Genomic DNA, 27,017 nt, shown 5'->3' with positions numbered 1-27,017 from the left:
AGTTTAAATTTAAAAAAACTCAACAGTAAACTTCGATTTGACAGTACAAGCCTAGGAACCACCTCCAAACACAATCCCCAGATTTGTTCCCATCAATCCCTAAACTCAGACTCTCCTAACCTGAACAAGGCAATCTTCCATTTTTCTCTTTTGAAACAGCTATCTGGAATTCATGGAACAAAACCCAAACTATCTAAGATTCCTTTTAATCATTTACCATTTATTAAATGCACAATCACCATTAAAGAAAAAACTTATGATAATACTTTAAAGTACAAATAATACATTTTATTTCATCCCTGAAAACAAAAACAAAAAAACAAAAATGTCAACATCTAATGAGAGACTGAACAATTATTCCAAACTTTACCTGGAAATGGTATATAAATAATTTCTTCACATAAAGGTAGGGTACAGGGAAGAGTCTGGAAAGATACCTTTCATGAAATATTTTCTCATACTTACTTTAATAAAACATTATAATTATTGCTACTATGTCTGGTAGTACATTGTAATAATGAACAATACAATATCTAAAACTAAATTCAGTACAGTCTAAATCTAGAAGCTAGCTGCACTTAAGCAGTTGTTATAGAGAATAAATACTATGAAACATAGGGCACCATATGGCAATTAAATTTGCTACAAGGTAAATTTAAATAAAGGTGTACTTTGCTCTATAGTAGAATTACCCAAGATTAAGATCTCCTGTGCTATATAGAATAGCTGTTTTCCTGAAAAGATAGTCCATCTTCATAATTTAAATTATATTTTAAACATTCTTAATTATTTTTAAGTGTTCATTATATAAAATGAATATCTAACGTATCTATTATACAAATCCAAAATTTCATAAAGCAGGATATTCTACGTACTATAATGTTACCATTTTCCAAGCAATTTAATGCAACACAAATACTTTTATTATGTACATCTGGCTAAAGTCCTTAAGAGTCCCAGTCTCACAAGTATCTCAGTTTCTCTCTCCCTTGCCAATATAATATAAGCAAAAATTACCAAAATATGGAAATAATGTGCTTTCTTGACAACATAATCAAAGGGTTACACTTTTAAATTAACATTCTTGTACATGAAAATCATGAATTAATACTTATTTTTAATCTCATCATAAAAATCTTTTATTCTTCAGAACATAAGTATATAAGAAAATGTTACGTATGAGATTAGAGATTACTATTTTAATGTTATTTAATTGCCCCAATGTTTAGAATAGGTTACGAACAGTGGCTACTACCCATTTCAAGATTATACTCTTATAAATGTAATTTTTAAAAATATACAATAATTAACCTCCAGTTATTCTGAAGGGATAGTGCAAATGAAGACATTCTTTGGGTCATGATTTCAAAACATTATTTTCAACATTATACTTCCTTTCTCTCTGCTCATAATCTGAATAACAAAATATAGTAAGTACTGGAAGTAAGCACATTTTCTAACAGTATTAGTCAAACAGTCACATCTACTGATAACAAACGACAGAATTATTCAGTAACAATATTCTTCACTTGTCTGAAAAACGTTATATATTTAAATAAATATTTTATAGAAATGAATCCATGTCTTTCAGTGTTTTTGTTTCAACTTGATCTCAAACACAAAGATTTATACAAAGATCACCTACCTGCTTACTACATCAACCATGTTACCAAATTCCCTTTAAGGATATAGTACAGCGTTGAAGAGTTGTGCCTGAAAGCAAACTAATAACTTTTAAAATTTATATACAGAATTAGAGTTCCATGAATCCAGCATATTCCTTGAAAATGCATAGAGGTTTTATTGTAAAGTATTACTCTATGCTAGCCAGCGATATAAAAGCTTTTCTGCCATAGGATATAATCCACGGTGAACGTAGCAGCACAAGCTGATCTTCAACTGCTATCTAATGCTGCCTGATGCATTTATCCTTTTATTTGTCGTCACTGGCACCAGATTCCCACTAGGACCATTGGTAGTGTTGGTTGCTGAGCCGTTCACAACAATATAGTCGACTTTGTTCTCCAGCTTTACCAAACGTTGTAAAATGTCATCCAAAAGGACAGCAATTGTTCTTTTTAGATCAGCTAGGGGAAAAAAAAAAAATGAGAATAAACCATATTAAATACTGATAGAGCACTTAATATTTGTGTTTTCGTAGTATGAGGGGAAAAGTGAACAATTATCGAGTCATCCAAAAGAAAATATACGAGAGGGAAAGCGCTCATACCACACGTAGAAAAAGCCTAACTGTTTTAATGAAGAGCATCACATACAGAGCTTCTTAATGGAATTTCAGAGTTACAAATGTGGGGAACCTCACTTTTCTAGTGCAATAAAACAGATTTAAAGGCTGGTTTAAAATGTTAGTCCCTCTGTAAGGAACCCATTTACTTTGGGTTTCTTAGTCTGTAAAGACGACCGTGGACTAGGCAGGTAAGGTAAAAAACTAGCTGAGCTAAGTGAGAAATTCAAGGAAATGCAGAAACAAGAAACCCGGAACCTCCACAGGCTGAAGTGTAGGGGCAGCCTAGGATCCAGAGCAGATGCCAGGAACCTGATCAGTGCAGTACAGATACTAGTTCTGACTAGAAAATGATGGGGAAGACTGTATCTTCTAATCTCTCTGGGAGGTTAAAGGGTTTCAGTAGAATTTACCTGATAAGAATGAAATTTTGACCCTTTGCTTCCTTAGAATCCTCTTTTCTCAGGTTTCCCAATGGCACCTAACACATATTATGTATTCAGTCAGTGGCAACTAATATTGTTATTTTTTGTTGATCCTGGACCAAAAAAGGCAGCTCAAACCCTAATCTGTGATCAGGAGAAAAACCATTTAACAACAACTCATAAAGTTGCTGATGGTTCTGTTACTAAGCTATCAGAAAAAGCAGAAGCAGAAGAAAAAACAGATAAATTGGACTTCATCAAAATTTAAAACTTTTGGACATCAAAATATATTATCCAGAAAGTAAAAAGACAATCTAGAGAATGGAAGAAAATATTTGCAAATCATAGATCTGACAAGGGCTTAGTATCAAGAACATATAAAGAACTCCTAAACCCAACAACAAAAAGATAAACCACTCAATTTTTAAAATCAGCAAAGGACTTGAATAAACATTTCTCCAAAGAAGATACGCAAATGAACAATAAGCACATGAAAAGATACCCAACGTCACAATGAAATACCACTTTACGTCTACTAGGATGGCTATAATCAAAGAAAAGGAAAATAAGCATTGGCAAAAACGTGAAGAAATTGGGACCCTCATACACTGCTGGTGGGGATATAGAATGGCACAGCCACCATAGAAAATAGTTCAGCAGTTTCTCAAAAAGCTAAACATAATACGACCATATGACCCAGTAATTCCACTCCTAGGTATCTACCCCAAAAAAGTGAAAGCAGAGACTCAAAGAGATACTTGCACACCAATGTTTATTTCAGAATTATTCACAATAGCCAAAAGGTGGAAACAACCTAAGTGTCCATCAGTAGATCAAAAGATCAACAAAATGTGGTATTAACATACAGGGAACATTATTTAGCCATAAAAAGGAATGACGTTCTGATACATGATTCAAAATGGATGAACCTTGAAGACATTATGCAAAGTGAAATAAGCCAGACAAAAAAAGGACAAATACTGTATGATTCCACTTATTTGGACTACCTAGAATAGAAAAACACGTAGAGACAGAAGGTAGATTAGAGGTTACCAAAGACCAGGGGAAGGGGGGAATGGCAAGTTACTGCTTAATGGTAAGGTTACAGAGTTTCTTGTTTGGAGTGATGCAAGTTTTAGGTAGCAGTGATGGCTGTACAACATTGAATATAATTAATGCCACTGAACTGTACACCTAAAAGTGGTTAAGATGGAAGGGCTTCCCTGGTGGTGCAGTGGTTAAGAAGCCACCTGCCAACGCAGGGGACACAGGTTCAAGCCCTGGTCTGGGAAGATCCCACATGCCGTGGAGCAACTAAGCTTGTGCACCACAGCTACTGAGCCTGCGCTCTATAGCCCGCGAGCCACAACTACTGAAGCCCGCGTGCCTAGAGACTGTGCTCTGCAACAAGAGAAGCCACCGCAATGAGAAGCCCATGCATCGCAACGAAGAGTAGCCCCTGCTCACTGCAAGTAGAGAAAGCCCGCGTGCAGCAACGAAGACCCAACGCAGCCAAAAATAAACAAATAAAAAAATTTTTTTTTTTAAATGGTTAAGATGGCAAATTTTATGTTACATACATTTTACCATAATTTTCTTAAAGTGAAAAAAGCAAAACAGATTTCAGAAAGGAGTAGTGAGAGTAGTGGTAGCAGGTGGTTGTAAAAAGTGATTAGAAATAAATCAACAAAAAAATCAATGTAATATAAAGTGAGGGGAAAAAGTATCTGGAGAAAGTCCAGTGATGGAGGAAATCAAGCAGTGTATCTTTCGGCATCATTCATCATGAACACTTAAATATTCTAGTTTAGTGGGTATGCACAAGAAGAAAAGTATAAGAAAAATTCTTTGATAAGAAGTATTTAGGGATAAAATGTCATGATATATACAACTTGTTTCAACTGGTACCCCCTAAAAGCATATATATTTGTATAGAGAAGGAAAGATAAAAATACAGAAAACTTTTTAGCAAATGATGAATCTAGAGAAAAGATATATGATGTTTACCCCACATGATTTTCCCTAACTTTCTGTAGACTGAGAATTTTCAAAATAAAAGATTAGGGGGAGGGGGCGTTTCTTTATTAAGACCTTTCAATCAAGAGTTATAATAGTATTTGGTAAGTTAAAAAAATATATATTTTAAAGAATCTTCCAGCAACAAGACTAAAAGATAACTGCTGGATCTGTTCTTCCCTGGCAGCCACCTCATGTATAATATTTGAAGAAGTAGGCAACCCAGGCCAGAGAAGGCTACACAGAATAGACTGGGGTGGGGCGCTTACCATCATGTTAACATAAAATGAAGCGAAAGCCCTCAGAGGTTTGACACCAAGCTGAAGTGCGACATGAATTATAAAGGTACAGCCTCCTCACTGATTAGTTATAGTTAGGAATAGCAATTAAAGGAAAAGTTGGGGTTCTTTAAAATCAAATACAAACAAATTTATTGTAATGTATGTGTATTTTATATATATATATATTTGTGTCTGTATATATATACATATATATGTATACGTGCACATCAGGGTTTTTTTTTTCATACATTATTTAATATTTTCATTAGTAATGAGGATTAAATGATACATAAGGCTTAGCTCAATGTGTGGTACACAATAAGGTCTCAACAAACCTTACTTGTTATTAGTTGTTGTAATATTCAGTAAACATGTCTATTTTTTTCCGTATAAAATAGATTGAAAAAGTAAACATTTTTAGCAGGTAGGAAAACTAGAATTCAGACCCCAGTCTTTCGCTTCCAAGGCCCCAAACTCAGGGTTCTCCACTACAACACAGATGCAAAAAGAATACATATATATATTTTTACCTCTATGGTGTCTAAATGGTGAGTAGATATACTGTATCTCATGTTTTTTTTTTTTAACATTTTCAATGTTTTTAATTTTGGAAAATTTCAAACATACACAAGCAGAGATAGAACAGTATAATGAGTACTCATGGACCTAATTCTCATCACTTGGCTTTCACAATGAACAATATTTTGCCATTCTTGGTTCATCTCTCCCCTTCCACCTTTTTTCTCCAACAGTATTTTAAGTCAAATCCCAGACATCATGTCATTTCACTGTAAATTCTTCAGAATGCACCTTTAACTTTTAAAGAACTTAACCATTGTGCTATTATCATGCTTAAAAAAATTTATAGTAATTTCTTAATTTAAGTAGTTTAATACCTGGTCCATATCCAGATTTTCCTGATTACCTGAAAAATGTCTTCTTACAGTTGATTTGTTTGAATCAGGATTCAAATGAAATCTACACATTGCATTTGACTATTGCTTCTTTAGAGGAAATGTATATATATCTTCAGCCTACCACAATAATTTTTCCCTTTTATGTTATTACTTTCTACATGCATACACTTTTTTTTTTCCACACACACACACTGTCAGGTTTTTTTATTACAAATAATTTGGGTTATAACAGTGACAAAGGCCACTACGTTTCCAATCTAAAATCCATGTAGCATATATCTGAGCTTCCTGCTTATATTTTATTACAATGCTGCAGAATAGTGGTGTCCACAGCCTTTGATAAATGCTTACACCAATTCTCTTTGGAAAAATTCATTTTATTTTAAACTTATAATTTGTAAGTTAAGTAATCAGTTTTCCATCAAAAAAGTACTCAAAGGAAAAGTTGGGTTTAATCAGAAACAACTATATATTACTTTAACAATGTTCTAAATTATCATATATCCTCCTTTCAAATTTTCTAAAATCAGTTGTTTTAATAAAATATTTTAGAAGACTAAGAAATCTAAATTACTTTGCTTGATGATATAAAATCAGTTAGTTGAAAAACCACAATGATCCCTTTGAACATAACAAAACTCACCCTTTCTCTAGATTCACATTACAATTTTCTGTTTACATTTCATGTGACTATATAGTTATGGGAATTATATGTTTACACTATATGGGAGTCCACAGTACTTCCCCACAAAGCCCTATCACTGAAAGTGCTAGCAATAAGAACTCCTGGAACCACGGGACCCGGTTCAGAACCCCTAAAAACAACCTGGAAGTGGAAGACCAAACTATATCCTTTTACTCAGCTCATCCAGCTTGATGCTTTATCACATAGTAGACAGTCAACAAATGTTGGAAATGAACATTTGCTGAATGTCTGATTCATGTTTGGTAGGCGGTATCATGGTTGAGACTAACATGAAGAATCAGACTTAGGAAATAAAATCCTTTAAGGTTGCTCTGCTCCTGCTTTAAGTTTCCCTTCTCTGGGAGAAGAAATCAAATAGTTTAAGGGAAAAACAACAAAAAACAGGCTAATACAAAGGCACATAAGAACACACATACTATCAAAATAGCACCTAGCCCAATTATTTCACAGTATACAAAAATCAAAAGGAGGATATAATGGAATCTAAAAAATAAAACAAACGAATGAATATGACAAAACAAAACAAAAAAGGAGGTTACAATGCTATTAAATATACTAAAGATATTGGATATAAAAAGATTCTTGCTACAATAAACATAATCAGAGATTGTGAGGCACAGCAGGAAGCCACTATCATCCCAAGCCTAAGGAACAGAGGGAAAAATCAGTAATGTTACAACAGCCCAAGTCCAAGGACACCTAGTGGAATACAGAGCCAAGGAGTCAGTCTGGCAGAAGCTGGCGCTACAAAGGAGACATCACCTGAGGCAGAAAGGGAGAAAAATACCCTAGCTTCTCTTTTCCTCCTACATTCCGAATTCCTGCCAGTACTTCTCATTGGCTGAACCCAGGCAGTAGCTAGTTGATTTAGGAACTGAGAAAGTGCCACCCACTAGAATCACCCTCCCTTGAGATACAAAACAGAGAAAAGTAAAGGAATAAATCTGAAGGCAACCAGGAAAAGGACCAGCACAAACACCAAGTACACATGCCTTTGTGGACCCCATACTTATAGGTCTCTGTTGATTTATCTCTTATTTACATCTCAATAGGTTTTATTATTTGTATTCTTAATGTGAAGAGAGGCAGATACAAATAAATATAGCCATGTGTACACAAAAAAGAAATTCAATTGTAGTAAAATGCAAAAATGACTAATGAAAATAAAATACATAAGTGTGGGACTTCCCTGGTGGCACAGTGGTTAAGAATCCACCTGCCAATGCAGGGGACACAAGTTTGATCCCTGGTCCGGGAAGATCCCACATGCCACAAAGCAACTAAGCCCATGAGCCACAACTACTGAGTCCACATGCCACAACTACTGAAGCCCACATACCTAGAGCCTGTGCTCCACAACAAGAGAAGTCACCGCAATGAGAAGCCAGCGCACCTCAACGAAGGGTAGCCCCCGCTCACCACAACTAGAGAAAGCCCACACACAGCAACAAAGACCCAAAGCAGCCATTAAAAAAAAAAACAAAAAAAAAAAACAGAAGTGTTTAAAGTATCTAAGTCAAAAACTTTTCCTTATTAATATTTTTCAAATTCAAATTAATATTTTACCACCACTAACATCTGCTTAATTGTACAAGGGAGAAAACTTAGAAGTCACTTCTTGATTATCAAAGTGAATTACTCACTGTAAAGTTTTATTATGAAGCTAGCAATAAAACAAGAATGCTTCCTAAGCAATATGAACGAATTCAAATATCAGAGCAAACTGCTAGGTAAAAGTGGTTTCAAAAGCCTCATAAACTCTGTAATTAAATGTACATTAATTGTTTAGTCCTTTACATTTTTAATACAGCTACCTTCTCCTACTGAGTGCTGAATAAATTATATCATTCAACAAATATTTTATTACTTCCCTACTTAAGGCTGCAAGGCACACTGTTTAGGTCTCATGAGTAGATTGACATGTTCTCATCAAACTTTAAATACAAATTAAATGCCTAGGTACATAAAATAAGCCTAATTTTTCTTAAGTGAGAAAACAAAAGCTAGATAATGGATTTGACTAAATAATACAAATCATGAATAATCTACATTTTAAATAGCCACATTAAAACCACTTCTAATAGGAATTCTGAGATTGACTTCCCTCTAACATGTTTAGAATATAAGGACTATTCATTTTACAGGTTTGTTTAGTCTTTTTCTTAATTGGTAAATAACTTATTTTGAGATAACTGTACATTTACATATAGTTGCAAGAGATAACAAATACAGAAATTCCTGTACCCTTTACCCAGTTTCCCCCAACAGTGACATCTTGTAAAACTACATACATCACAACTATAGTACTGACGCTGGTACAGTCAAGATGCAGAATATTTCCTTCACCACAACAAACCCTGTGTTGCCCTTTTACAGTAACCCCCACCTCCTTCTCATTAGCCTGTTAATATGATGGAATACACTGATCGATTTTTTTTTTTTTTACGCCTGCCATGTGGCATGTGGGATCTTAGTTCCCCGACCAGGTCTCGAACCTGTGCCCCCTGCATTGGGAGCATGGAGTCTTAACCACTGGGCTGCCAGAGAAGTCCCTATACTGATTGATTTTTGAAAATTAAACCAGCCTTGCATCCCTGGAATAAATGCCACTTGGTCACAGTATTTAATTCTTTTTTTTTTTTTTAGGGTCATACATATAACTTTTTAATCACTTATTTGAAATGCATATAAAATAAATTGCCATAATTTTTTTTTTCTTAAACAACAGAAATTTATATTTCCCCAGTCTAGAGACAGGAAGCCCAAGATCAAAGCTATGGCCGGTTTAGTTTCTCCAGAGGCATCTCTCCTTGGCTTGCAGATGGGTATCTTCTCACTGTGTCCTCATGTGGCCTTTTTTCTGTGCATGCATCTCATGTCTATTTCTCTTCTTATAAGGACACCAGTCCTATTGATAAGGGTCCCAAACTTCTATGTGTGTCATTATATCCACAGTGAATCTCTTATAGACAGCATATAATGAAATTCTGGGTTTTTTTAAAATCCATTCTGCCAATCTATGTATTTTGATTAGGGAGTTTAATCCATTTATTTATTTTTTCTTTTTTTGATTTTTTGATTTTATTTTTTTAAATTTCATTTTACTTATTTTTTTATACAGCAGGTTCTTATTAGTCATCAATTTTATACACATCAGTGTATACATGTCAATCCCAATCGCCCAATTCATCACACCACCATGCCCACCCCCCACAGCTTTCCCCCCTTGGTGTCCATACGTTTGTTCTCTACCTCTGTGTCTCAATTTCTACCCTGCTAACTGGTTCATCTGTACCATTTTTCTAGGTTACACATATATGCATTAATATACGATATTTGTTTTTCCCTTTCTGACTTACTTCACTCTCTATGACAGTCTCTAGATCCATCCACCTCTCTACAAATGACCCAATTTCGTTCCTTTTTATGGCTGAGTAATATTCCATTGTATATATGTACCACAACTTCTTTATCCATTTCTCTGTCGATGGGCATTTAGATTGCTTCCATGACCTGGCTATTGTAAACAGTACTGCAGTGAACATTGGGGTGCATGTGTCTTTTTGAATTATGGCTTTCTCTGGGTACATGCCCAGTAGTGGGATTGCTGGGTCATACAGTAATTCTGTTTTTAGTTTTTTAAGGAACCTCCATACTGTTCTCCATAGTGGCTGTATCAATTTACATTCCCACCAACAGTGCAAGAGGGTTCCCTTTTCTCCACACCCTCTCCAGCATTTGTTGTTTCTAGATTTTCTGATGATGGCCATTCTAACTGGTGTGAGGTGATACCTCATTGTAGTTTTGATTTGCATTTCTCTAATAATTAGTGATGTTGAGCAGCTTTTCATGTACTTCTTGGCCATCTGTATGTCTTCTTTGGAGAAATGTCTATTTAGGTCTTCTGCCCATTTTGGGATTGGGTTGTTTGTTTTTTTAATATTGAGCTGAATGAGCTGTTTATACATTTTGGAGATTAATCCTTTGTCCGTTGATTCGTTTGCAAATATTTTCTCCTATTCTGAGGGTTGTCTTTTCCTTTACGCTTTCCTTTGCTGTGGAAAAGCTTTGAAGTTTCATTAGGTCCCATTTGTTTATTTTTGTTTTTATTTCCATTACTCTAGGAGGTGGATCACAAAAGATCTTGCTGTGATTTATGTCAAAGAGTGTCCTTCCTATGTTTTCCTCTAAGAGTTTTATAGTGTCCACTCTTACATTTAGGTCTCGAATCCACTTTGATTTTATTTTTGTGTATGGTGTTAGGGAGTGTTCTAATTTCACTCTTTTACATGTAGCTGTCCAGTTTTCCCAGCACCACTTATTGAAGAGACTGTCTTTTCTCCATTGTATATCTTTGCCTCCTTTGTCATAGATTAGTTGACCATAGGTGTGTGGGTTTATCTCTGGGCTTTCTATCTTGTCCCATTGATCTATATTTCTGTTTTTGTGCCAGTACCATATTGTCTTGATTACTGTAGCTTTGTAATATATTCTGAAGTCAGGGAGTCTGATTCCTCCAGCTCCGTTTCTTTCCTTCAAGACTGCTATGACTATTCGGGGTCTTTTGTGTCTCCATACAAATTTTAAGATTTTTTGTTCTAGTTCCATAAAAAATGCCATTGGTAATTTGATAGGGATTGCATTGAATCCATAGATTGCTTTGGGTAGTATAGTTATTTTCACAATACTGATTCTTCTAATCCAAGAACATGGTATGTCTCTCCATCTGTTGGTATCATCTTTAATTTCTTTCATCAGTGTCTTATAGTTTTCTGCATATACAGGTCTTTTGTCTCCCTAGGTAGGTTTATTCCCAGGTATTTTATTCTTTTTGTTGCAATGGTAAATGGGAGTGTTTCCTTAATTTCCCTTTCAGATTTTTCAACATTAGAGTATAGGAATGCAAGAGATTTCTGTGCATTAATTTTGTATCCTGCAACTTTACTAAATTCAATGATTAGCTCTATTAGCTTTCTGGTGGCATCTTTAGGATTCTCTATATATAGTATCATGTCATCTGCAAACAGTGACAGTTTTACTTCTTCTTTTCCAATTTGTATCCCTTTTATTTCTTTTTCTTCTCTGATTGCCGTGGCTAGGACTTCCAGAACTATGTTGAATAATAGTGGTGACAGTGGACATCCTTGTCTTGTTCCTGATCTTAGAGGAAATGCTTTCAGTTTTTCACCATTGAAAATGATGTTTGCTGTGGGTTTGTCGTATATGGCCTTTATTATGTTGAGGTAGGTTCCCTCTATGCCCACTTTCTGGAGAGTTTTTATCATAAATGGGTGCTGAATTTTGTCAAAAGCTTTTTCTGCATCTATTGAGATGATCATATGGTTTTTATTCTTCAATTTGTTAATAAAGTGTATCACATTGATTGATTTGCGTATATTGAAGAATCCTTGCATCCCTGGGATAAATCCCACTTGATCATGGTGTATGATCCTTTTAATGTGTTGTTGGATTCTGTTTGCTAGTATTCTGTTCAGGAATTTTGCATCTATATTCATCAGTGATATTGGTCTGTAATTTTCTGTTTTCATAGTATCTTTGTCTGGTTTTGGTATCAGGGTGATGGTGGGCTCATAGAATGAGTTTGGGAGTGTTCCTTCCTCTACAATTTTTTGGAAGAGTATGAGAAGGATGGGTGTTAGCTCTTCTCTAAATGTTTGATAGAATTCACCTGTGAAGCCATCTGGTTCTGGACTTCTGTTTGTTGGAAGATTTTTAATCACAGTTTCAATTTCATTACTTGTGATTGGTCTGTTCGTATTTTCTGTTTCTTCCTGGTTCAGTCTTGGAAGGTTATACCTTTCTAAGAATTTGTCCATTTCTTCCAGGTTGTCCATTTTATTGGCATAAAGTTGCTTGTAGTAGTCTCTTAGGATGCTTTGTATTTCTGCGGTGTCTGTTGTAACTTCTCCTTTTTCATTTCTAATTTTATTGATTTGAGTGCTCTCCCTCTTTTTCTTGATGAGTCTGGCTAATGGTTTTTCAATTTTGTTTATATTCTCAAAGAACCAGCTTTTAGTTTTATTGATCTTTGCTATTGTTTTGTTTCTATTTATTTCTGCTCTGTTCTTTATGATTTCTTTCCTTCTGCTAACTTTCAGTTTTGTTTGTTCTTCTTTCTCTAGTTTCTTTAGGTGTAAGGTTAGATTGTTTATTTGAGATTTTTCTTGTTTCTTGAGGTAGGCTTGTATAGCTATAAACTTCCCTCTTAGAACTGCTTTTGCTGCATCCTAGAGGTTTTGGATTGTCCTGTTTTCATTGTCATTTGTCTCTAGGTATTTTTTGATTTCCTCTTTGATTTCTTCAGTGATCTCTTGGTTATTTAGTAACGTATTGTTTAGCCTCCATGTGTTTGTGTTTTTTACGTTTTTTCCCTTGTAATTCATTTCTAATCTCATAGCGTTGTGGTCAGAAAAGATGCTTGATATGATTTCAATTTTCTTAAATGTACTGAGGCTTGATTTGTGACCCAAGATGTGATCTATCCTGGAAAATGTTCTGTGCGTACTGGAGAAGAAAGTGTAATCTACTGTTTTTGGATGGAATGTCCTATAAATATCAAATCTATCTGGTCTATTGTGTCATTTAAAGCTTCTGTTTCCTTATTTATTTTCATTTTGGATGATCTGTCCATTGGTGTGAGATGTTAAAGTCCCCCACTATTATTGTGTTACTGTCGATTTCATCTTTTATAGCTGTTAGCAGTTGCCTTATGTATTGAGGTGCTCCTATGTTGGGTGCATATATATTTATAATTGTTATATCTTCTTCTTGGATTGATCCCTTGATCATTATGTAGTGTCCTTCCTTGTCTCTTGTAACATTCTTTATTTTAAAGTCTATTTTATCTGATACAAGTATTGCTGCACCAGCTTTCTTTTGATTTCCATTTGCATAGAATATCTTTTTCCATCCCCTCACTTTCAGTCTGTATGTGTCCCTAGGTCTGAAGTGGGTTTCTTATAGACAGCATATAGATGGGTCTTGGTTTTGTACCCATTCAGCAAGCCTGTGTCTTTCGGGTGGAGCATTTAATCCATTCACATTTAAGGTAATTATCGACATGTATGTTCCTATGAACATTTTCTTAATTGCTTTGGGTTTTTGTAGGTCCTTTTCTTCTCTCGTGTTTCCCACTTACAGAAGTTCCTTTAGCATTTGTTGTAGAGCTGGTGTGCTGGTGCTGAATTCTCTTAGCTTTTGCTTGTCTATAAAGCTTTTGATTTCTCTGTTGAATCTGAATGAGATCCTTGCCGGGTAGAGTAATCTTGGTTGTAGGTTGTTCCCTTTCATCACTTTAAGTATATCATGTACTCCCTTCTGGCTTGTAGAGTTTCTGTTGAGAACTCAGCTGTTAACCTTATGGGAGTTCCCTTGTATGTTATTTTCCATTTTTCCCTTGCTGCTTTCAATAATTTTTCTTTGTCTTTAATTTTTGCCCATTTGATTACTATGTGTCTCGGCACGTTTCTCCTTGGGTTTATCCTGTATGGGACTCTCTGCACTTCCTGGACTTGGGTGGCTATTTCCTTTCCCATGTTAGGGAAGTTTTCAACTATAATCTCTTCAAATATTTTCTCTGGTCCTTTCTCTGTCTCTTCTCCTTCTGGGACCCCTATAATGCGAAATGTTGTTGTGTTTAATGTTGTCCCAGAGGTCTCTTAGGCTGTCTTCATTTCTTTTCATTCTTTTTTCTTTATTCTGTTCCGCAGCAGTGAATTCCATCATTCTGTCTTCCAGGTCATTTATCTGTTCTTTTGCCTCAGTTATTCTGCTAGTGATTCCTTCTAGTGTAGTTTTCATTTCAGTTATTGTATTGTTCGTCTCTGTTTGTTCTTTCATTCTTCTAAGTCTTTGTTAAACATTTCTTGCATCTTCTCGATCTTTGCCTCCATTCTTTTTCCGAGGTCCTGGATCATCTTCCCCATCATTATTCTGAATTCTTTTTCTGGAAGGTTACCTATCTCCACTTCATTTAGTTGTTTTTCTGGGGTTTTATCTTGTTCCTTCATCTAGTACATAGCTCTCTGCCTTTTCATTTCGTCCATCTTTCTGTGAATGTGGTTTTTGTTCCACAGGCTGCAGGATTTTAGTTCCTCTTGCTTCTGCTGTCTGCCCTCTGGTGGATGAGGCTATCTAAGAGGCTTGTGCAAGTTTCCTGATGGGAGGGACTGGTGGTGGGTAGAGCTGACTGTTGCTCTGGTGGGCAGAGCTCAGTAAAACTTTAATCTGCTTGACTGCTGATGCACGGGGCTGCGTTCCCTCCCTGTTGGTTGTTTGGCTTGAGGCAACTCAACACTGGAGTCTACCTGGGCTCTTTGGTGGGGCTAATGGCCGACTCTGGGAGGGCTCACGCCAAGGAGTACTTCCCGGAACTTCTGCTGCCAGTGTCCTTGTCCCCACGGTGAGCCACAGCACCCCCCCCCACCGCCTCTGCAGGAGACCCTCCAACACTAGCAGGTAGGTCTGGTTCAGTCTCCCCTGGGGTCGCTGCTCCTTCCCCGGGTCCCAATGCGCACACTACTTTGTGTGTGCCCTCCAAGAGTGGAGTCTCTGTTTCCCTCAGTCCTGTAGAAGTCCTGCAATCAAATCCCACTAGCCTTCAAACTCTGATTCTCTAGGAATTCCTCCTCCCGTTGCCGGACCCCCCAGTTGGGAAGCCTGATGTGGGGCTCAGAACATTCACTCCAGTGGGTGGACTTCTGTGGTATAAGTGTTCTCCAGTTTGTGAGTCACTCACCCAGCAGTTATGGGATTTGATTTTACTGTGATTGCACCACTCCTACCATCTCATTGTGGCTTCTCCTTTGTCTTTGGATGTGGGGTATCTTTTTTGGTGAGTTCCAGTGTCTTCCTGTTGATGACTGTCCAGCAGCTAGTTGTGATTCTGGTGTTCTCGCAAGAGGGAGTGAGAGCACGTCCTTTTACTCTGCCATCTTGGTTCAGGGCTCATCTTAATTCTTTTTATGTGTTGTTGAATTCCGTTTGCTAAGTTTTTCCTAAGGATCTACACATCTATATTCATGAGGGGTATTGGTCTGTAGTTTTTAATTACCTATACTGTCTTTGGCTTTGGTGTAAAGATAATACTAGCTTCATAACTGAACTGGGAAGTGTTCCCTCCCCTTCTATTTTCTGAAAATGACTGTGTAGTATTTATACTAATTCCTATTAAAAATTTTTTTAATGAAATTTAAAAAAAAATTTTTTTTTAAATTTATTTTTGGCTGCATTGGGTCTTCATTGCTGTGTGCGGGCGTTCTCTAGTTGTGGCGAGTGGGGGTTACTCTTCGTTGCGGTGCACAGGCTTCTCATTGCAGTGGCTTCTCTTGTTGCAGAGCACGGGCTCTAGGCACGCGAGCTTCAGTAGTTGCAGCACATGGGCCCTAGAGTGCGCGGGCTTCAGTAGTTGTGGCGCATGGTCTCAGTAGTTGTGGCCCACGGGCCCTAGAGCACAGGCTCAACAGCTGTGGCACACGGGTTTAGTTGCTCTGTGGCATGTGGGATCTTCCCAGACCAGGGATCAAACACGTGTCCCCTGCATTGGCAGGTGGATTCTTAACCACTGTGCCACCAGGGAAGTCCCCTATTAAAATTTCTGATAGAATTCTCCAGTGAAACCATCTGGGCCTGAAGATTTCTTTTTTGTAAGTTCTTGAACTATAAAGTCAATTTCCCTAACAGTTACAGACATATCTCGCTTTATTCCACTTTGCAAATATTGCATTTTTTACAAATTGACAGTTTGTGGCAACCCTGTGCCAAGTGAGTCTATAGGTGTCATTTTTCCAACAGCATCTGCTCTCTTCATGTCTCTGTGTCACATTTTGGTAATTCTTGCAATACTTCAAACTTTTTCATTATTACTGTATGTGTTATGGTGATCTGCGATCAGATGTGCAGACGTGGTAGCAACAGCAAGAGAACTAGAATTAGAAGTGGAGGGCTTCCCTCGTGGCGCAGTGGTTGAGAATCCGCCTGCCAATGCAGGGGACACGGGTTCGAGCCCTGGTCTGGGAAGATCCCACATGCCGCGGAGCAACTAGGCCCGTGAGCCACAACTACTGAGCCTGTGCGTCTGGAGCCTGTGCTCCGCAACAAGAGAGGCCGCAATAGTGAGAGGCCCACGCACCGCGATGAAGAGTGGCCCCCGCTTGCCACAACTAGAGAAAAGCCCCGCACAGAAATGAAGACCCAACACAGCCAAAAATAAATAAATTAATTAATTAAAAAAAAAAAAAAGAAGTGGAGACAGAAGATGTTAACTGAAATCATGCAATCTCATGATAAAAAAAAAACTTTAATGAATGAGGAGTTGCTTCTTATGGATGAGCAAAGAAAGCGGTTTCCTGACATGGAGTCTACTCTGGGTGAAGACGCTGTGAAGATTGTTGAAATGACAAAAAAAGGATTTAGAATATTACATAATCTTAGTTGATGAAGCAGCAGCAGGCTTTGAGGACTTACTCTAATACTGAAAGAAGTTCTGTGGTGGGTAAAACACTATCAAAGAGCATTGCATCAAACAGCATTGCATGCTACAGAGAAATCATTTGTCAAAGAGTCAAGTGATGCGGCAAACTTCATTGCTGTCTTATCTTAAGAAACTGCCACAGCCTCCCCACCCTTCAGCAGCCACGGACATCAAGGCAAGACCCTCCACCAGTTAAAAAAAAAAAAAAATCCTGACTTGCTGAAGGCTCAGATGGTTAGCATTTTTTTAGCAATAAAGTACTTTTTAATTAAGGTGGGTACATTTGGTTTTTGGTTTTTTAGACATAATGCTATTGCACATTTAATAAACTATAGTGTAAACATAACTTTTACATGCGCTGGGAAACCAAAAACTTCGAGTGACTTGCTTTATCGCGGTAGTCTGGAACCGAGTATCTCTGAGGCATGCCTGTATACGGCTATTCAAATCATCTGTTCCATACTGCGTGAGTATGCTGGTTTGTGGTTTTTGAGAAACTGACCCCTTTCATGTAAGTTATAGTGTTTACGTGTACAGCTGTTCATAATAGTCTCTTATTATGCTTTTGATGTCTGCAGGGTCTGCAGTGACATTCACTTTTTCATTCCTGATATTGGCAACTTATCTTTTGTTCAGTGTTGCTAGAAGTTTGTCAGTTTTTTTCCCCACCTTTCAAAAGAAAAGCTGTTACACTGATTTTCTCTGTTTTTCTTTCCATTTCATTTATTTCTGTTCTTATCTTGATCATTTCCTTCCTTCTGCTTTGATCTGTTTTGCTCAAGAACCTAGGTTCTTGAGGTGGGTGGGAGCTTAGATTATGGATTTAAGACTTTTCCTCTTTTCTAAAGTATGCACTCTTTTCTAAGGTATGTACTTTTCTAAAGTAAACTTCCCTCTCAGCATGCTTTAGCTGTGTCCCACAATTTTTATGTTGTATTTTCATTTAGATCAGTGCATTTTTTAAAATTTCCCTTGAGACTTCCTCTTTAACTTACAGATTATTTAGAAGTGTGTTATTTAATTTCCAATTATTTGGAGATTTTCCTATTATCACTCTGTTATTAATTTCTAGTTTGAGTTCACTGCAGTCACAGAATACACTCTTTATGATTTCAATTCTTCTAAATTTGTTGAGATTTGTTTTATGGCCCAGGATATCTATTTTGGTGAATATTCCATGGACTGTTAAAAAACATGTATATCCTCCTGTTGCTGATGAAGTTTCTGTGTATGTAAATAAGATTCCACTGATTAGATTGCGTTCTTCAGATCTTCTATATCTTTGTAGATTTTCTGTCTAGTTCTATCAGTTCCTGAGTGAGGAGTGTTTAAATTCTCAACTATAATTGCGGATTTATCTATTTTTACTTTCAGTTCTATCATTTTTGTAGATACATTTAGGATTGTTATTTCTTCTGGGTGGGCTGACCTTTTTATGATTATATAATTTACTTCTCTGACTCTGGTAGTTTTCTTTGCTCTGAAGTCTATTTTATCTGTTATTAATGCAGCCACTCCCGCTTTCCTTTGATTAATGTTTGCATGATATATCTTTACCCATCCTTTTACTTTCAGCCAGCCAATATCATTAAATTTGAAGTGAGTTTCTTGTAGACAGCACATACTTGGGTCATGTTTTTTAATTCTGTCTGCCAATGTCCTCTAGTGTATTTAGAACATTTATAATTAATGTAATTTTGATATATTAGGACTTAAGTCTGACATTTCATCTTTTGTTTTGTTGGTTCTGTTTTTCACTTCCTTGTTTTCTTTTTCCTGCCTTCCTATGGGTTACTTGAACATTTTTTAGAATTCTTTTTTTATTTTTCTGTAGGGTTTTAAAATGTCTCTCTCTGTATAGTTTTAGTTGTTGTTCTAGATATTACATCATATACATAATGTGCCATAGTCATTTTACCAATTTGAGTGAGCTTTACCTCTCTTTACCATCTGTGATGGTTCATTTTGGGTCAGCTTGGCTAGGCTATGGTACCTAGACAAATCTACCAGTCTAGATGTTGCTGTGAAGGTAGTTTTTAGATGTGATTAGCATTTAAACCAGTAGACTTTCAGTAAAGCAGATTATTTACCATAATGTGGGTGGACTTCATCTAATAAGCTGAAGACCTTAAAAAAAAAAGACTCAGGTTCCTGGAACAGGAAGGAATTTTGTCCCCAGGCTGACTGCCTTCAGACTCAGGACCACAACACCGGCTCTTGCCAGAATTTTCAGCCTGCCCTGCAGATCTTGCCCCCAGGCTGACTGCCTTCAGACTCAGGACCGCAACACCAGCTCTTGCCAGAATTTTCAGCCTGTCCTGCAGATCTTGGACTTCCCAGGCCCACAACAGCATGAGCCAGTTTCTTAAAGTCCATCTCTCCCTCTCCCTGCTCAGTTTCTATCAAAAACCCTAATACACCATCCTTTTACCCTACTTCATTTATAAGATAGTGCCTTAAATATTTCTTCTACATACACTTAGAATCACATTAGGCAATGTTATAATTTTTGCTTCAACCATCATAGTTTAGAAAACTCAAGAAGAAAAGGAACCTACTGACCTACCCTTATTTTTATTTACTGTGTTCTTTCCTTCCTGATTGTTCCAAGGTTCCTCCTTTTTATCATTTCTTTTCTGTTGAGAGAACTTCCTTTAGCCTTCTCTTAGAGTAGGTCTGCTGGTGACAATTTTTTTCCTTCATCTAAGAAATATCTTTGATTTCCCTTAATTCCTAAAGGATATTTTTACTGGGTATAGAATTCTGGAATGATAGTTCTTTCCTTTAAGCACTTAAAACAAAATATGCCACCTATTTCTGGCCTTGATGGTTTCTGATGAGAAATCCACTGTCATTTGAATTGTTTTGTCACTATAAGTAAAGTGTCATTTTTCTCTAGGTGCTTTTTTTTAAAAATAAGTTTATTTATTTTTATTTTTGGCTGCATTGGGTCTTTGTTGCCGTGCACAGGCTTCTCATTGCGGTGGCTTCTCTTGCTGCGGAGCACGGGCCCTAGGCGCGAGGGCTTCAGTAGTTGTGGCTTGCGGGCTCTAGAGCACAGGCTCAGTAGTTGTGGTGCACGGGCTTAGTTGCTCCGCGGCATGTGGGATCTTCCCAGACCAGGGCTGGAACCCATGTCCCCTGCACTGGCAGGCAGATTCCTAACCACTGGGCAACCAGGGAAATCCCTCTAGGTGCTTTAAAAACATTTTCTTTTCTAGATGCCCTTTTAAGTTTTCAGAAGCTTAATTACAATGTATATTGGCATGGGCTTTTCTGAACTTATCCTACTTGGGGTTCACTCAGCTTCCTGAATCTGAGGTCTATGTCTCTTGCAAAATTTGGGAAGTTGGTAGTCATTATTTTTTTGAGTACTTTTCCAGCTCTGCCCTCATTCTCTTCTCCTTCCAAAACTCTGACAACACAAATGGTATAATCCCACAGGTCCCTAAAGCGCTGGGATTGTTTTTTTTTTAAGTCTATTTTTTAAGTCTATTTTCCCTCTGTTGTTCAGATTGTGTAATTACATTATTCTACAATCCAGTTCACTGATTCTTTCCTCTGTCCTCTCCTTCCTGCTTTTGAGTCAATCTGCTGACTCACACATTTTATTTCAATCATTGTATTTTTCAGTTCAAAATTTTCCATTTGGTTTTCCTTTATATGCTCTATTTATCTGCTGAGACTTTCTATTTCTTTGTTGATGCTTTCTGTTCTTTCACTTGCTTTGTGTTCATTAATTCCTCATTGAAGCACTTTTAATGCTGACTACTTAAAAACTTTTTTCAGATAACATCTGTCATTGGTTGTCTTTTTTCATTCAGTTTGAGATTTTCCTGGTTCTTGGTATGACAAGTGATTTATACTTAAAACCTGGACATTTACATATTTTGTTATGAAAGTCCAGATCTTATTTAAACTTCCTATTTTAGATAGTTTTCTCTGATATCACTGTGGCAGGGCAGAGGGCTGTCACCTTGTTACTGCCAGGTGGAGGCAAAAGTCCAGGTTCCCACTTAGCCTCCACTGTTACCTGAGCTCCTCATCACTGCTGGATGGAAGTGGGAGTTCCAGGTGCCCTCGTACTCTTCACTGACATTGTGACGGGGATTGCTCTTTACCACTGGGCCATGGTAAAAGTCCTGACTCTTCACTAGGATCCCTCTGACCTCACCCCCAGAGGGAGGGAGATGAGCACCTCATTACTGCCATGCGAGGGTGGAAGTCCTGGCTCCCCATGTGGTCTCCACTGGTACCATGTGGTGTGGGGGGAGTTTGGATGCCTCATTATAGCCTCACAAGGGGGAAGTCTATGCTCCTCACTTAGCCTTTGATCATGTGGTTGGCGGTGCAGTCACCAACTTTTTTCTGAGGTGTCTGGCTGGAGGAGAATGGTTTCCTGTCTAAAAGTTTTCTGTCTTGCTAGGCTGCCCCTTCTTTGGCTACAGAGAACAGCCTTCTGTTGGGGTATTTGTTTTATTTTGTTTTGTTTTTATCTGTGCCTGGTAGCATTTCTTAATTTTCAGAAAGCATTTAAATATTAATACTGAACTGCTCTCCAATTCTCTGAAAATATTTTTGGAGTCCACTTTTTTTTAAAGTGTTCAGCAACCACAGTAGATAGTAAAACTAAAACTCTTAAAAGAAAGCAGGGTCCGACTTCGGATGGGAAAGCCTGAGGTGTTAAAAGACTGGTGTTGCTGTACATTCAGGTGTAGGAAACCATGTGTCAACTGCAACGCGTTCTACAACAGTCACTGGGCATCAGAACAAGAACCCCCAATTCATTGTTCTAGACAAACCCCAGAATCCAAAAGAGATGTTACATGGGAAGAAACAAAAATCTTCTTTTCTTAGGGAAAACTAAGAATGCTGAGAATAAGACATAAGACAGTTAGAAATGTTATCTTAAAGAGAAAGCACAAGTTACTGCTCAAGATTTACAGACAGTAATCTTTAGAGTTGAATTGATTTGTTCATGGCCTTTGCAATAGTAACAATTCATTGTAGACTAGCATTTAAAAAAATATATTAGCTTATGTTTATTTTACCAACTAGGAAAATCACGTTAAATAGCTCAAGGGAAGACCATTCAATAAATATTTTTGATGGACTAGCCTTTTTGTATAGTAGCAATGAAAGAAATGGTTTTTATAGATGGCTGAAAGTGCAAGTTCTCCAGAACTCATGAAATTCCCATCTTATTGTCATTCCAAATTAATGGAGGAAAGGATAGAATTTAAGTAATGAAACTGAAATAACTGGCTACCTAGTTTGGAAAAAAGACCCTGCATCTCTTACTGCTTCCATCAGAAATCTCAACTATATTACAGACAAAAACGTTAAAAAAAAAAAAAAAAAGGTAATATATTAGAATGATTAGAATGTAAGTTTTGGAAGAAACATTTTAAGCATATAACTAAACCATAAAAAATGATGGACATGTTTTACCACAAGATTTTTTAAAACAATATACCAAGTTGTTAGACAACTGAAAAATCAGAGGAAAAACATTTGCTACGTACACTGACAGCATGAATATCTTTATAAAAAATCAATTAAGAAACTTCCCAGCAGAAAAACTGACAAAGGATACAAACAATTCATTCTCACATACAAGAAATACAAATAGCCAACAAACAAGAAAGTCTTTCAACCTCTCCTGTAAACAAAGAAATGCAAAAGCAAACAATTAGAAGCCACTTAAAATTAAATAGAATTGGTGTAGTGGGGAGCAACTGGCACTTTCGGAATTCCCTGGTGGTGCAGTGGTTAAGAATCCGCCTGCCAATGCAGGGGACACTGGTTTGAGCCCTGGTCCAGGAAGATCCCACATGCTGCAGAGCAACTAAGCCCATGCGCCACAACTACTGAGCATGCGCTCTAGAGCCCACGAGCCACAACTACTGAAGCCCGCGCGCCTAGAGCCTGAGCTCCCCAACAAGAGAAGCCACTGCAATGAGAAGCCTGCGCACCGCAACAAAGAGTAGCCCCCGTTCGCCACAACTAGAGAAAGCCCAAGCACAGCAATGAAGACCCAATGCAGCCAAAAATAAATAAATAAATAAATCTATTAAACAAAAAAAAGAAAGAAAGAAACCAGCACTTTCACTCTGGTGGGAGAATGGTAGTAGGCCGGTAGGGCCACCCTGGAGGGCAATCTGACAAGTGTCTATTAAATTTAACAAGTGTCTATTAAATTTAAGGTGCATACCTTCAGCCAAAAAATTCCACCTTGAGAAAATCTATCCTTCTGAAACATTCACACAAACATAAAATGCCCACACGTTTATCACTCACACATACATTTCATATACACAGACACACATATATCACAGCACTAAATCCAGCACACAAGGTTAGCAATAAATTATCCATTACTACAGAATAAGCAGAAAAAAAGGAATATTTATAAAATGAAACAATGTTGTCATTAAAAAGATGAAACAGACCTATCTGTAATAACATGGAAAGATATCTACAACAATTAAGTGAAAACAAATAAGCTGCAAACTAGTATATATAGTACAATCCCATTTTCAAAATAAAACAATGTGCTTGACGAACAATGTGTCTGCAAACTACGGCTGGCTGGCTGCCTGTCTTTGTAAAAAAGTTTTACTGGAACATAGCCATGTTCATTTATTGAAAAGGAGACCACACGACCCACAAAGCTGAAAATATTTACTATTTAGCCCTATAAGGAAAAGTGTGCTATCCCCGATATATGCCAAATTAACTGACATTCTCTCTCTGCTCTACTTTTACTTATCTATGTTGTACATTTCTATAATATTTGAATGCTTATAATTTTTTTATAATCAGAAATAAGCAAAAAACATTTCAGAGAATTGGTTAAATACCATGTGGCCATTAAATGATGCAGGCATATATTCATTGATATTGAAATATCTCCACCATATATTAAATTTTAAAATACAGTTTATAGGATACCATGTGTATATGAGTCTCATTTTGCTTTTAAAACTGAGTTGTTATGCACAGTTGGGCAGCATAGAACAGCTACCTTTTAAAATATCACAGTTATTTTGCTCAAGCGGAAAGAACTTTTTTCCAAGTATTTCTCCTGTTCCAAAAGAATTGCTTCTTCATTGTTTCTATCAGTGTCCTTGGACTAAGCAGAATGCAAAACAACACAACATCTACATGTCTATCTGCCACAAGTACCTCCATCTCCGTTTACACCAATTCCTTCATCTCTAGTCATCGATATTTGATCCTTAAGAGCCAATGCAGACTAACCCTCATCACTTCAAAGACACCATCATAAGTGGCAGAAGAAAAAACAGAAAGTGTCTTGGGCATTCCCAGATAAAGATGGTAAACTCAACCAAGGCACTTAACCTCTGCCGACTCTGGCTACCCTACCAAAATAGTAAAGGTGTTTTTTTCTCTTTTTTTTTAAAAAGCATAAATCCGTGGGGCCAAAACAAAGATAGCAAGAGAGGAGACAACAGCAACAGAACTCCAGAAGCTGGAAAGCATATGGATGAGTGTTAACTGATTTAGCAGACCTGAAAAACTTGGATATTAAAAGAGAAACCAAAAAGAAATTGAAAAAAATAAGAAAAATCAAAGAGCAATTCATTTTTCTCCACAGAAGCCCATCCCTAAAAGGTCCAGAAATAGCTGCACCAGGTACCAATGAAAACAGGGTGAAAAGGGGACCAAAAACAGAAGGACTGGGTGAAAATTTATCTATAAAGCAATTTGATTTCTAAACTTTCTTTACCACTCCAAACTAGACAACAGTCCCTCCACCATTGCAGAAAATCTGAGATGTGTTTTTGGAAGCCAGTAAAACATTTAAGGGCCTGGGCACCAAACTGAAAACTGGGGAAGTAAGTGAAAGTTCACATAGTGAGTGCTGAGGCTACCCCTCCTCCCCCACCCTTTTCCTCCCATTCAGATCCCACAACACTTGGAGGCATATACATCCTGCAAGAGACTGGAAGTCCTTCTCTAGAGAACCTGACCAGCTCAAGAGAAAAGACCTAAATATACTAATATATACCAAAAAAATAGACACTGATACTATGTAATAAAGAATTTGGCTGGCCTTTGTCCCAGGTTCCTGGGAGGTAGCCTCTAAATGCCTGGAAGTTCCAGACTGATTGTCTTTGTTATTCATGGTGGGCCCCTAGATATTTTGTGCTGAGATAACTCAGAATGGGGGTTCGCCATGTCAGAAAGACCAACCCTGCGATTAGAGGGTTAGGGCTTTTCAGTTGGGGGGGGCAGGGGAGACGGGGAAATTGAGTTCAACCAAGTGGCTAATGATTCAATCATACCTACACAATGAAACATCAATAAAAATACTGATTATGTAGAAAAAAGTCATTATTTTAGAGATACATATGGAAATATCTAGCAGTGAAATGTCACAATTTTTAATTTAAATATTCTCCAAAAATTGGAGAAAACAAATACTGCAAGATGTTAAAATTGTTAAAATCTAAGTGATGGATATATGGGTATTTATCATGTTTCTATTTTCAGTACATTTGAAATTTTTCATAATAAAAAGTCAAGATAAAATTACTTTGGGAACACCTGTGCATGAAGTCGTGAGTTGGATTTCCATGACTATCTTTAAATGGGGACAGGATGAAGAGGAGAAAACTAGGAATATTCTACCGTTATCTTACCATATCCTGCCATAGAAGCGCCATTCTCGACATCCACTGTGTTCTTATTTTCCTCTGCTAGAGCTTTAACGTATCTTTTGCTTAAATCTAGTATTTGTTCACGTAACTTGACACTGCTTTGATGTCTTGGTTGTTGAAAAGTATAGTGCAGTAACATCAATCCCCAAATGAGTCCAAATACAAGCAACAGTAAACTCAATTTCTGGGACATATTTTTTCTTGAGATTGTAAAAATCATTTCTGATGAAGCAAACAGACTCAACTGAAAAATGGTAACTAGAGGCAAGCCACCAAACAATCAAGACTTTTGAAAGAAGAAAGAAAAAAATCTCCTCCTCTAATGTATATTCTTCATCTTCAGCAAGGTTGCCTCCAACTCTCAATTAACTCTGTAAAATTGAGAAGAAAAAAGGTGATTAGTCTTAACCTACATCAGTAACAGAATAGACAATGATAGATAAGAAGAGATTCTATAAACAGTTTTTATTTGGAACTGTATCATCTTCTTTGATAACTTTCTCTACCACTAAATAAGATTCTGGGTCTTTTATCAGCTCCATTTACACAGCTCTTCAACAATTTAAACTAGAAATAAATGTCAGTTCATTAAAACTACCTGAAAGAAATGCCACCATGGTCACAAAATTCTTTGAATGACTTCTCATCATTTGTAACTAAAACTATGGATATATAAGATTTATAGGAGATCTCAGTCTATTCAAATACAGGTCACCAACCTAAATGTGTAAAAGCAATTCCTCCTCCTCCTCCTATAAAAAAAAAAAAGAGGTTGATGCCAAAATGAAAGTAAGAAATAAGGAAAGGTGAAACAGATGGAAGATGAAAAAGGCTGTCTGACTAAAAAAATAAAAAAATAAACCCACAATATAAGAATGCCAGTATTTGAAAATGTCACTAGAAAATACTACTAATGGCAATGAGATAATCTTAAAAAGCATCCAATCTAAGATGAAAAATAAGTTGTAATTTCTAAGTTCACACTTTTAAGTTTATACCAGACATGACATGTGCTAAAACAGGTAGAAAATTTTTTTTACCTTTCCAAATTTACAATTCTAAATTTTAAATAATGCAGGTATTTTTATAATTTATAAAATTTTATAATTTTTATAATTTAAGGAAAAATTGAAAGGTTATACTTCAGTTTTTTAAAAAAGAGAAAGGTAATGACAATCATGGAATCTTCAAACACCTGGACAGTAAGAATGTGCATGGGGGCTTCCCTGGTGGTGCAGTGGTTGGGAG

General features: G+C 36.9%; 1 protein-coding gene across 3 annotated transcripts in view; it reads right to left on the bottom strand.

Moving 5' to 3' along the window:
• Positions 1-266: 266 nt before the first annotated feature.
• Positions 267-27,017, bottom strand: part of CCDC126 (coiled-coil domain containing 126) — a 40,347-nt gene continuing 13,596 nt past the window's right edge. For 2 of the 3 annotated variants that reach the window (XM_036862750.1, XM_036862751.1), the window contains exons 3-4: positions 25,752-26,140; positions 901-2,087 (exon numbers count right to left, since the gene is read on the bottom strand). In XM_036862750.1, coding sequence (XP_036718645.1) covers positions 1,903-2,087; positions 25,752-25,989 — 423 coding nt within the window. In that variant the 5' untranslated portion in view covers positions 25,990-26,140 and the 3' untranslated portion in view covers positions 901-1,902. Of the gene's footprint in view, positions 2,088-25,751; positions 26,141-27,017 lie in introns of all 3 variants that reach the window. The other variant, XM_036862749.1, reaches the window with a different exon arrangement.

The sequence above is a fragment of the Balaenoptera musculus genome, chromosome 9, assembly GCF_009873245.2.
Source record: "Balaenoptera musculus isolate JJ_BM4_2016_0621 chromosome 9, mBalMus1.pri.v3, whole genome shotgun sequence".
NCBI lineage: Eukaryota > Metazoa > Chordata > Mammalia > Artiodactyla > Balaenopteridae > Balaenoptera > Balaenoptera musculus.
The sequence above is the reverse complement of the archived record's forward strand: the minus strand, read 5'-3'. Positions and strand labels throughout refer to the sequence as shown.